We start from the raw sequence: 13,435 nt of genomic DNA, 5'->3' as shown, positions 1-13,435 counted from the left end.
ATGTGTAGAACTATGTTTGTACACCAGTTTAAAGAAACAGCCCACACTTATAACTAGTTCTGTTATTGTAGTAGAAATAGTTTTTCCTTTATCTTCACGTGGATTCTTTTCACATAATGGACTTCTTGCACAACTGCGTTCTAAGTAGTGCGGCTCAGGCGTTTCCGGTTACAGCGTCCAGATCGCCAGAGATCAGAGACGTGCAGAGATTTATTTTTTAGGGCTGTCAGTTCATTAAATCAATGAATCATATTTTTGGCGCTAGCGTCACGTTTCAATTTTATAATTTGCCTCTAAATATATTTTGTCCTTTCCAAAAGTAGCAAAACTCTGCTCCTGAATAATAAACATATATGCAGCAGTCTGGCCATCTCATTAGCACACGTTTCATTCATTAATGATAATACATATCACTTGAGATTCATCAATAAATTTCACCATACAAAGATTGCAAAATGACTTTTCTTTGGATAAATGCCCCAGATGTATTTCTTTACAGTATAAAATCATTATCGGTTATCTTACTCTGACCATGCTTCAAAATCACTCTGAACAGAATGAAGCAGTTGTATTTCACTATGTAACACAGTTTTTGTTCCTGGGTAGTAAGTGTTATTTCCTAATTGCTTATGCCTCAAAAGTATAGAAAATGACTATTATTCCCCACAAACTTTGCTTTTGTGACCAGGACAGTGATATTTAGAAATTTACCTATTTTCAATGAGAAAACGGGAGAATTTGTGTCTTTTTGTTCACATAAAGTCAGAAAAAACAACATATGATTCCAAATGAACATGTATTTATACTAAAGTAATACAAAAATGACTACAAAAGATTTAGAAGTGAGTAGTTTTTCGAGATTTATGATTACACTGGAAATCACTTTCACGAATCAGCCCCCAAATGTAGTCTCCCATCATGTTCTCGTTATACTGTCCTTGGTAGCGGCGTTCAAAGTCCAGTATATCCTGATGGACGCGCTCGTCTTGCTCCTCTGAGTACGCTCCCATGTTCTCCTTGAATTTATCAAGATGAGCATCAAGGATATGGACTTTGAGGGACATCCTACAGCCCATTGTGCCGTAGATCTTCACCAGAGTCTCAACCAGCTCCACATTGTTTTCGGCCGTGTGATTGCCCAGGAAGCCCCGAACCACTGAGTCAAAGCTGTTCCAAGCCGCTTTCTCCTTACTAGTGAGCTTCTTGGGGAATTAACTGCACTCCAGGATCTTCTTTATCTGTGGTCCGATGAAGACACCGGCTTTGACCTTCGCTTCAGACAGCTTAGGGAAGAAGTCTTGAAGGTTCTTGAAGGCTGCCGACTCCTTATCTAGAGCTCTGACACATTGTTTCATAAGGCCCAATTTGATGTGCAGTGTTGGCATCAGCACCTTCCGGGGGTCCACCAGTGGCTCCCACTTGATGTTGTTGCTACCCACAGAGAACTCGGTCCACTGTGGCCAGTCCCGCCTGTGGTAGTGCGCCTTGGTGTCCCTGCTGTCCCAAAGGCAAAGATAGCAGGGAAACTTGGTAAAACCACCTTGGAGACCCATCAGGAATGCCACCATTCTGAAGTCTCCTATGACCTCCCAGCTGTACTCATCATACTTCAAGGCATCCAGCAAGGTCTTGATGCTGTTGTAATCCTCTTTGAGGTGCACCGAGTGAGACAGGGGAAGAGACGGGTACTTGTTACCATTATGGACCAGCACGGCTTTGAATATTACTTTAGTATAAATACATGTTCATTTGGATTCATATGTTGTTTTTTTCTGACTTTATGTGAATGAAAAGACACAAATTCGCCCGTTTTCTCATTGAAAATAGGTAAGTTTCTAAATATCACTGTCCTGGTCACAAAAGCAAAGTTTGTGGGGAATAATAGCCATTTTCTATACTTTTGAGGCATAAGCAATTAGGAAATAACACTTACAACCCAGGAACAAAAACTGTGCTACTATTAAATTAATACCGTGTGTCCATACCAGAACAAACCTACACAATCTCAAAATAAATCATGCATATCAGATTATTTTACTCAGGCTGGGGCACACATTTAACTAGGTCTTAAAACGTATTATCTGCAAAACAGGGTATCTACCAGTTTAAAATACTCAACAAAAGCCCAAAATACACAGGGGACTCTTATTTTGAAATTTCTGTGCACCACTACTTCCAGCTGCTCATTTGAACAGATAAGGGAAATAAAATATGCACTCTTACAATCATCTACAACATATTACAATATAAACACTTTAAAGTAAGTCATAATTTATCAACAGTAAATAATCCGCGATCGATTGTCATAAATGTCCACCGCAGGAAACAGTATCACAAGCTCTCCCACATGCCCGGAGAATGTGCAACAGTGCCACATCTTCTCTTTGAAGCATGCAGCGCACACATATATTTCATTAAATCGTATCCTTCTGAAGTTTAATAATAATCACTTTAGGCCATTTCGTGAATCCTGTATTTCCATCCCCAAATTTAAGACCTCTTTCAATAATAATTAAGACTTTTGTTATATCATTTTAGATATTTAAGACTTTTTGTGACTTTAAATTTTAGCAAACTGAACTTAAGGACCCACGGGAACCCTGGAGACATAACAGTGGCCTACCCCGTTTTAGATGCATGTAACATGCACAATATGAGAGTGTTAAAGAGTACTGATAAGTAAACATATGAAAACCCATCAATATTTCTCTAAATGTGCACACTTGTGGATTAAACACTCTATCGGATATTGTTCACTGAAAGCTACACAGCTGAGTAAGTGTGTGCGTCTTTATTCTCTTTTCATTATTCTATCTGTCGATTTGATGTTTTGATATACTGACACAAATTAAGAAGTTACCCTCACTGTAATATTTATATAGTAAAACTTTGGTGAAAAATCGAAGCTGGAGCGCACCTTTCTAATGATGTATAGGTTGCCACGATTAACTAAGAACTGTATGGCAATAACATGCATTAAATAAAACCTTTGCATGATTCCCCCCCAACAAAGAGACATCTGACCCCACCATCCTCCTCGAAAGATCTACAAATCGACCACTGCTTGCAGGTGTGTAAAAACAATAGGTCAGATATGTAAAATAATAGAGATGTGTACAATAACAAATCATATGTGTAATAATAGGTCAAATGTATCAATGGTCAGAAGTGAAAATTACAGTTGTGTCAAAATATATAATCGATATAATAGATCAGATGATGTACTCACATGTGGTCTTGCTGCCTCTCAGAGCTTCACTGGCAGAGTTACTGTAGATGGCAAACACAGCGATCTGATACTCCGTCAAAGAGTTCAGATTACTCAACACCACCGAGTTCTCGCCACCTTTCACCACAACCTACACAACACATGTGTGATTGAACATATAGTGGCCCCAAAAATATTTGGGTGTTTCAGTCACACTTATAAATGTCTGAATGTCATTGCATAACAAAATATAAAATCAGCTGTAATATATCTGAAAGACAGTCAGCTCAAGCACACTTTTCAAGCAAACAAAAGAAGTTCGTTGGTTTTGAAACACTATAACAATAGATGTAGTGAGTAAAATGAAGTCGATGTTTGTGGTGTCCTGTATTAGAACACCTGTGTGAACTTCACATATCCACTAAAAATCACAAACACAGCAGTTGATTCAGAAACTCAAATAAGTGAATTTATAAAAATAAAAAAAAAGCTCCAGCGGGGGTCTGGGTATCTCAGCGAGTATTGACACTGACTATCACCCCTGGAGTCGTGAGTTTGAATCCAGGGTGTGCTGAGTGACTCCAGCCAGGTCTCCTAAGCAACCAAATTGGCCCGGTTGCTAGGGAGGGTAGAGTCACATGGAGTAACCTCCTCATGGTCGTGATTAGTGGTTCTCGCTCTCAATGGGGCGTGTGGTAAGTTGTGTGTGGATCGTGGAGAGTAGCATGAGCCTCCACATGCTGTGAGTCTCCACGGTGTCATACACAACGAGTCACGTGATAAGATGCACGGATTGACGGTCTCAGAAGCGGAGGCAACTGAGATTCGTCCTCCACCACCCGGATTGAGGTGAGTAACCGCACCACCACGAGGACCTACTAAGTAGTGGGAATTGGGCATTCCAAATTGGGAGAAAATAATAAATAATAGCTCCAGCAGGATTTGTCTGAACAGATGACACTTGTTTGATATGCTGTTATGTAATGCAACAACATTCACACATTTAAGTCACACGTGTCTTAACACCTTTGTGACCACTGTACATGTACAAACAAACACACCTCCTCAGGTTTGGATCCTGTGGGTGTATAATACACCACTCTGTACTTCTCCACCTGTCCTGCAGCGTGAGTCCATGATACACGGAAGCTCCTGGCCGTGACCTCAGAGGTCACAAGGTCACTGGGAGCATTTGGTTGGGTATATGAAACTACCTCACCTGAAAAAGCACACATAAAGAAGATAAACTTTACCTGCATCTCCATCTTAGCATGATAAAACCTTGAATAAACATTTCTGACAGACCTTTAACCCTCTAAAAGATCCTGACCTCGCTGACCTCTGAATTAGCTGCCTGACTTTCAGCACAAAAGGTCCAAAATCAGGATGTCCCATTATCATTGTTTTGAGTACAAGTACGATACCTGTTATTTTACTGCATTTTTCCTGAATTCAATATCAACTGTTTATTTCAATTCTATCACCAAAATGGTGTTTAAATAAACAAATTCTTTAAAAAAATAAAATAAAAACATAATAATTTTCAACATAATACTGTATTATTTTTATCAACTGAAATGCTTTTATATAGAAGCTCACAGCACAATCCAAAATAAACACTGGAGTTGTGTCAAAAAAAGTGCTGCATAACAGCATCACATATGTGAGATATCAAACATAAATATAATACATTTCTATTGATTTATTATTAGTAGTAGTAGTATTAAGAATGAATATTACATAACTATACAGTAGTAATATATTTCTGTCAAACTTTTTTCCATTTAAATTGAGCTTTTATTTTGGCGCAAGCTTTTATTTTGAAGCCCTTTCCATTTTGTGTGAGTTTTGATGCAAGTTTCTCACTTCTGGAAAAGCAGGTCGCTACGTGTCCCAATGTGATTATTAATTTTAAAAAAAATCAAAAGGCCGCTATTGGGGGGTCTGGGTATCTCAGCGAGTATTGATGCTGACTATCACACCTGGAGTCGCGAGTTTGAATCCAGGGCGTGCTGAGTGACTCCAGCCAGGTCTCCTTAGCAACCAAATTGGTCCGGTTGCTAGGGAGGGTAGAGTCACATGGGGTAACCTCCTCGTGGTCACTATTATGTGGTTCTCTCTCTCAGTGGGGCGTGTGGCTACGTCTCCGTGGTAACGCACTCAACAAGTCACGTGATAAGATGCGTGGATTGACGGTTTCAGACACGGAGGCAACTGAGATTCGTCCTCCACCACCCGAATTGAGGCGAGTCACTACGCCACCACGAGGACTTAGAGCGCATTGGGAATTGGGCGTTCCAAATTGGGGAGAAAAGGGAGAAAAAAAGGCTGCTATTTAATTAAATAAACATGTAGTCTGTATGTGCCTCACGCTACAAAGTGAATTAGCACTCTGTTCATTGTCATCTGCAACAAACAAGGCGTGTGATGCTCATGATGGTGTTTTCCGTGTATATATGCAGTAATGATCTTATAATAGATGTCTATAGGGTAAGAGTTTACTGGAGGGTTTAAGAGCAGACATGTGATGCTTGTATTTTTGTTCAAGAACTTACATGAATTAATCCGTTAAAAAGTGCATTATTGTTAACTATGTCAGTCCCGTGGATAGAGTTTGTAAACAGAGTTTTGCGGATAAGGTTAGGGAAAAAACACATTTCTGTGATGCTGTACATAGAGAATAAGCTGTATTTGACCTGGAATTTTCTTTTAAAAGTTAACAGACATTTCTGTAGAAGAAAACACACAGGGACTAACCGCTGATCTCTTTGCTGAGTTCAGTCACTCGATCACAGACGGTTCTGGTGAGTCCTTCCACGATTGAACTCATCACGCTGAAATCAGCCACATTATAAACGTGAGTTTCCATTGGTGGAGATGCGATGGCTCTCAGCTCGTTCTCATCAGCGTTCTTCACACCTGAAGATTCACAGATTCATCACATGGACAAGAGTAAACACAATCATTGCTCCAAATCTTGTCTACGTCATGTTTAATGTTTGATACCGATAGCAAACAGTTCAATTCCAGCGTCTCTCAATCTCTGAGCTGGATCACGAACATCATCCTGGGACTTCCCATCCGTGATCAGAATTCCAACTTTAGGAACATCAGGTCTGGATCCAGATTCAGGTTTATAGCTGTTCTCCAAAATATACGTCAAAGCAAGACCTGGAAAAACACACACATGAGCACATACATTAACAGAGCCAGCCCAGCAAATGCAGAACGTTCCCCTAACGATAGTTTCTGGGAACCAATTCCTAACATTCTTGGAACACTCTCTTTAGGTTCTATTTTTGTATAACCATAAACTAACGTTCCCAGAATGTTGCAGGTGGCTTTTGGTGGACCACCTAAAAAGAACTTATACAGAACGTTTACTAATGTTTTTTTTAGGTTTTATTTTTCATTATCTTATAATAATCTAGGCACAGTTTTCAGTATGATACAATGAAAGATACAAGTACATGTTCCAGTGAACCTTTTGTCTAGTAAATCTCACACACAAAAAAAGTATTATGTGTTTAACATATTTTAATAATTAATTAAGGCTTTAAGCTCTGAAGGTGTTTCGAAAGATTTCCTGTTTCAGTGGCATACCCAAAATTAAAGGCTTATAACTAAAATATAATTAAAAAACAAGGAGGGTCAAGTGTTTGGTTTCATTGTAAAACAAAAAACTTTTCAGATGTTATAATGATATAGATTATTATAATTGATGATACCCAGCCTAAGAAACTGCTGAAAAATCACAAAACAAATGAGCCAAAAATTTGACATTATATACTGTATCTCTGGGTGTAAATAAGGTACCTCCAAAAAACTGCTTTTGTTTTGTTCCCAATCCTGTCAACTGTATCGGAGTACAAATTTGTGTTGATACGACAAAGCAATCAAAAGTTATAGCATTACAAAAATAATTTATCATAGTGTCCAAAAGCCTCTCCAAACAAATAAAACATAATAATTGTACATAAGAACTAATTACACATGCAAACACAACAATGACTAAAGGTTTGTATAGCATGCAGACATGATTTTAGTAATGAGATTTCACAGAATGAGTCATCATTGAGTGTGTGTCATGTATTTGGCGCCATCTCCTGGTGGCCACATGTAATTACAGTGAACGATCCTCTCTGCCCATATTTGGATGACTTCCACCTCTGGTTGCAGTGATCTGAATCCTAATATGATTGGTTTAGCATTCCATGATGCTGGACAACATACTACACAATTGCTGATGAAGTCATCTGATTATGTGCTGTGTGTACATTGTGCATTGTGTGGATTATCTATTGATCTATCTTTTTTTTTGTCTGTGAGTAAAACAAATAGGCTGGTTGTATTCTACTCTTTGAGAGCTTTCCAACAACATATGACACATGGACTATTTGATCAGTTTCATGTTTTTACTGTTTGCGATAGTATGTACAGTGCATTTGTTTTAAAGGGGACCTATTATGCAAAATTCACTTTTACAGGGTGTTTGAACATAAATGTGAGTCGGCAGTGTGTGTACACAACCACCCTACAATGTTAAAAGTCCACCCACTCACGGGGCCTGGGTAGCTCAGTGGTAAAATACGCTGGCTACCACCCCTGGAGTTCGCTAGTTCGCTAGTTCGAATCCCAGGGTGTGCTGAGTGACTCCAGCCAGGTCTCCTAAGCAACCAAATTGGCCCAGTTGCTAGGGAGGGTAGAGTCACATGGGGTAACCTCCTTGTGGTTGCTATAATGTGGTTTGTTCTCGGTGGGGCGCGTGGTGAGTTGAGCGTGGTTGCCGCGGTGGATGGCGTGAAGCCTCCACACGCGCTATATCTCCGTGGCAACGCGCTCAACAAGCCACGTGATAAGATGTGCGGGTTGACTGTCTCAGACGCAGAGGCAACTGAGATTCGTCCTCCGCCACCCAGACTGAGGCGAGTCACTACGCCACCACGAGGACTTAGAGCGCATTGGGAATTGGACATTCCAAATTGGGAGAAAAAGGGGAAAAATCCCCCCCCCAAAAAAAGTCCTCTTTCTTATATTTTTATTAATCAAAAACAGTGTCTCAAAATGACTGGTTTTCGTATCCGCTCTAAAGTGACGTCACTTTAGAGCAGGCCACGCCCACGACTGGTGACGGACTCCACCCTATTATCATAGATCCTCCCCTGAGTGATCGACACACAGTCCGCCATTTCTTTCCACGCTGGAGCAGCTACAGTGAGAAGTATAATGTCTCAACTTCGTAAGCGTCATACGTGTTCTGTTGTTGGCTGTAAAAGTGAACATAAGAGTCTTCATGTACTCCTGGCATCAGAGCCACTGAAGACGCAGTGGACAAGTTTTGTCTTTGAAGAAAATGTTCCCCAAAACATACCAAAATTTGTGTATGTTTGTGCAAATCATTTTACACCGGACTGCTTTGTGAATGAGGGTCAATATAAAACAGGATTTTCTAAATATTTGATCCTCAAGCACGGATCAGTACCAACTGTTCGTGTTCCAGCTTTATATCCTGAAGATGTAAGTATCGCACTTTATAGTTTGTGAACGTTTGCAAATCGCCTTTCCGAATGTGTTTGTTAGCTGATTCCACAGCTAATGCAGCTAAAGTTACCATTGTCTCTGACTGTATTCACGGAGACCAGAGCTATGTCGTTATAGCTTGTTTGCACGATGTCACATCACTGCGTTGCTGTAGTGTGAAATGCAGATGGAGGGCAGGAAGTGATTTTCTACATAAGAAGCACTGTCACAAACTCAAAATGCCTATGTGTTGCGTCATTTACGGTTGCTCATACATACATGGCTGAACTCCGGTATTTACAGTGTCAATCATATTGGTTCTGATTTGTTGTTGCTATAGTATCCGAAGCACGAGCTGTAAAGGCACAGCCCTCTTCCAGAAAGGGGGCGGGGAGCAGCAGCTCATTTGCATTTAAAGAGACACACACGAAAACAGCGTGTTTTTGATTCCATCCAAAAAGAGGCATTTACAACATGGTATAATAAATGATCCGTGGGGTATTTTGAGCTGAAACTTCACAGACACATTCTGGGGACACCTGAGACTTATATTACATCTGGTAAAAAGGGGCATAATAGGTCTCCTTTAATAAATTATCAAAATGGAACACTTCTGATCCGTCTGCCAGTTTCAAACCACTTGTTCAGTTTTGGTTATAATGTCAACATGCATTGGAAAGTAGAGCTTCTAAGCTTTCAAACAATACCTATTTTGTGTTAATCAAGATTTTAGTTATCAATATTTTGACAACTGTATTTTTTCGGAGGGCCAGATGGTCCGAACTTAAAGGGTTAAACCGTAGATTAGAACAAGTCATGGATTGTAGATTTATTATTGGCCAACAGCAGGGTTGCAGTTGCACTAATATAAAGGTTGTGAGAATGTTAGGGGAACATTAGAAGAGCATTATGACAATGTTTGTTTAATATATATATATATATATATATATATATATATATATATATATATATATATATATATATATACACACACACACACACACATACATATACATATACATATATACACATACTTTTCTGGCTAACCAAAAAAAAGTTAAAATACCAGTTCTGCAAAAGTTCTGAATTTTGATCTAAACGAGGGTTAGTGTGTGTTTGACACCATAATGATGTTTAAGATGTTCCTTCCTTTACATTAAATCCACTGCTTGCTCCAGACTTTAGCAGCATCCTGTGGGAATGAGTACATCTCATCCATCAGGGAAGTCACACTAAGTTTGTTCTCACTTATTGGCTACCTGAAATGTCTTTAGTCTCCTTGATGTGGTGAACATTGAGCAATATATGCTGCTGCAAGCACCACAAGATTATCAGGTGAGAAATTACTTCAACAGAACACCTCTCATACTAGACCAATTATGGAAGCAGCTTTACTTTCGATTTCAATGGACTTCTTTACCCTCCTATGTTATTCGGTCATTTTTGACCAAAATCAATTTTCCTCATTTAATAAAAATAGTTTCTTTTATCAGAGCAGTCCAAGACTTGGTGACTTTTCCTCCATTTGCCATCTGAACATACAACAAAAATTGGGCTTGATTCGATAAGACTAAGGGGTCGTAAAAAACAAAAGAGACACCTTTGGTATTCGTGGTCAAAATTGACCAACCATTGAAAATGCATAGGAAAGACCTAAAAACAGGGCAATTGTTTTATCTGTCAATACAATCAATAAATCAGCCACAATGCAGAAACAAAAAACAGACAGAAATTACAGGGTGAGACTCTAAAACACACCCACTCACACACAAACACACTTACACACAAAAATGAACTGGTGAGACTATAACACAGAGCTTCTGTCACAATGCTAAACACACACACTCAGAAGTGAAGGGGTGAGACAATAACACACTCACAATGCAGAACACTAGTGCTGCTCAATTATGTCATAAATCAAAAGCAGGATTATTTTGGTCAATACTGAGATCACGATTATTTAACATGATTACTCATTGACTTTGGAAACATCATGCATTTATTGAACTTTAAAAAAAACGTCTTTTTAACAGTGGATTTCCTTGAACTTGAAATGTAAACTGCACTGTAGGGGAGGAGTCTATTGTCATATGATCATTATTTAATGTTACGTATGGTAGTCAAATAAAGCTCTAATGTCGAGCCCTGGTTAAATATTATATTCAACATTATCCGATAACAATTTTTTTCTTCTGCAGTATAGCTCCTAAAATAAATGTATGTTGTTTTAAAGGAGTTTTAGATATTATTTAGGAAAACAAGCCAAAAAAGACTAATCACAAATGTATTTTGTTCCAGTGTACAATGGGCTAAGACTCTTGCACCTTCATGTTCACTCTGACCCATCTTTAACTCACAAAAAAACAAACTCTCTCTAATTAATAGAGCTGCGTATCGCCAATTATCGAGTTTATTTTCATAAGCCGCTTCCTTATTATTTGAACTTTAATAAAGGATGCTTTAAAGATATAACGCCGGGGTGTTTCACAGCGAAATGGAATGCAGCACAATAATCGTTTTATCTCGATTATCTTGTTTTCATAATCGCTGGAAGCCAAAATCGTAATTGAAAATAAAATTGGATTAATCGCCCAGTTCTACAGAACACGGAACCAGGGCATCAATAAGTGGAGCTCTACAGTTTGTCCAGATACTCAGGTGACATTTCACCCCACACTTCCTGTAGCACTGGCCATAGATGTGTCTGTCTTGTCGGGCACTTCTCACGCACCTTACAGGCTAGCTGATCCCACAAAAGCTCAATGGAGTTAAGATCCAGAACACTCTTTTCCAATTATCTGTTGTCCAATGTCTGTGTTTCTTTGCCCACTCTAACCTTTTCTTTTTGTGTTTCTGTTTCAAAAGTGGCTTTTTCTTTGCAATTCTTCCCATAAGGCCTGCACCCCTGAGTCTTCTCTTTACTGTTGTACATGAAACTGGTGTTGAGCGGGTAGAATTCAATGAAGCTGTCAGCTGAGGACATGTGAGGCGTCTATTTCTCAAACTAGAGACTCTGATGTACTTATCCTCTTGTTTAGTTGTACATCTGGTCTTCCACATCTCTTTCTGTCCTTGTTAGAGTCAGTTGTTCTTTGTCTTTGAAGACTGTAGTGTACACATCTTCAGTTTTTGGGCAGTTTCAAGCATTGTATAGCCTTCATTCCTCAAAACAATGATTGACTGATGAGTTTCTAGAGAAAGCTGTTTCTTTTTTGCCATTTTTGACCTAATATTGACCTTAAGACATGCCAGTCTATTGCATACTGTGACAACTCAAAAACAAACACAAAGACAATGTTAAGATTCATTTAATGAACCAAATATCTTTCAGCTGTGTTTGATATAATGGCAAGTGATTTTCTAGTACCAAATGATCAATTTATCATGATTACTCAAGGATAAGGTGTTGGAGTGATGGCTGCTGTCTAGATTTGATCAAAAATGACTTTTTCAAATAGTGATGGTGCTGTTTTTTACATCAGTAATGTCCTGACTATACTTTGTGATCAGTTGAATGACACTTTGAGGAATTAAAGTACCAACTTCCTTCCGAAACAGCAAAATCTGTACATTATTCCAAACCTTTGGCCAGCAGTGTATATGCAAATTAATGGTAACATTTAGAAATGTGCATGTAAATAAGATAAAAATAGCATAAAATCACAAAAGAAATGCATAATTTTATTGTTCTTCAGGGAAGAAGAAATGGTATCATTATTATTATTATAAAAAAAAAAAAGGGGGTTACACATCTGACCCTTCCGGTCAAAAATGACCGCAAACACCAAAGGGAGGTACCATTTTTCAGTACCATAGAAGGGTTAAGCAAAAATGCAGAAAGTGACAGATGGAGAGAGATCATGTACCTGTGAGTGTGTTTCCTCCTTTATAAGGCAGATTCTTGACAGCGTCGATCACGGCCTCTTTAGTGCTGTGAGTGTTTAAATGCCACTCAATCCTGGGATCCCCGCTGTACTGAGCCAAACCTGAACACACACACATTGTCAAACATTGTTTAGTCGGTAAACTGTCAGCCCTGTATAATTAGTCTGGTTTAGCGTCATGTCCACCAGACACCCATCAGACGGGGCGTTCACACAGGATGCGTTATTGTGTTCCACTATAGCTAGATGAAGTGCAAATGAATGGAACAGAACACATGATGTAGAACTTTCGACAGGACATGCCGTTTTAAAATGCAACGCACAAAGCGTGACACACTAAAAAAACAAAACACTAAAGCAGCAGTAATCTGTAATATAAGAATGAGAAACAATGCAGACGCACCGATGCGTGTATGGTCAGATCCAACGGAGAAAGCTTTCACGAGACTTTCCAGAAACATCCGCACCAAACGGAAATTAATTCGGCCGATACTCCATGATCCGTCCACCAGAATCACGATATCCGCAATGGCTGGAGTCTTACATGTGAAGACGTCCACTACAGAGACAGAGAGAGAAACAGCTCTGTGATTACACAATAAACACACACGATACTTCCCATTTCTCATGAAACATCAACAGAATCATCAGTGTACAGATGTCAAAAGCACTCATACTTTAGTATTAATTTGATATTAAAATAAAAACAATGTAATGATGCCAGTCTTTCTACAGTATCACTTATATTAACTTAATCTTCTAGTGCTGTCACAGCAGTCCAAAAATATCGGTGTGTAAATATAGTAATCTCAACAAAACAGCA

General features: G+C 39.0%; 1 protein-coding gene across 4 annotated transcripts in view; it reads right to left on the bottom strand.

Annotated features, from left to right (window-relative positions):
* The window catches only part of LOC127425090 (collagen alpha-1(XIV) chain-like), a 95,384-nt gene that overhangs the window by 57,609 nt on the left and 24,340 nt on the right, over positions 1-13,435 (bottom strand). For 3 of the 4 annotated variants that reach the window (XM_051670733.1, XM_051670735.1, XM_051670736.1), the window contains 6 exons: positions 13,016-13,171; positions 12,595-12,714; positions 6,215-6,379; positions 5,966-6,127; positions 4,270-4,427; positions 3,230-3,359 (listed from right to left, as the gene is read on the bottom strand). In XM_051670733.1, coding sequence (XP_051526693.1) covers positions 3,230-3,359; positions 4,270-4,427; positions 5,966-6,127; positions 6,215-6,379; positions 12,595-12,714; positions 13,016-13,171 — 891 coding nt within the window. The remainder of the gene's footprint in view (positions 1-3,229; positions 3,360-4,269; positions 4,428-5,965; positions 6,128-6,214; positions 6,380-12,594; positions 12,715-13,015; positions 13,172-13,435) is intronic. The other variant, XM_051670734.1, reaches the window with a different exon arrangement.

The sequence above is a fragment of the Myxocyprinus asiaticus genome, chromosome 34, assembly GCF_019703515.2.
Source record: "Myxocyprinus asiaticus isolate MX2 ecotype Aquarium Trade chromosome 34, UBuf_Myxa_2, whole genome shotgun sequence".
Taxonomy (NCBI): Eukaryota; Metazoa; Chordata; class Actinopteri; order Cypriniformes; family Catostomidae; genus Myxocyprinus; species Myxocyprinus asiaticus.
This window is presented reverse-complemented; position numbering and strand designations above follow the sequence as displayed.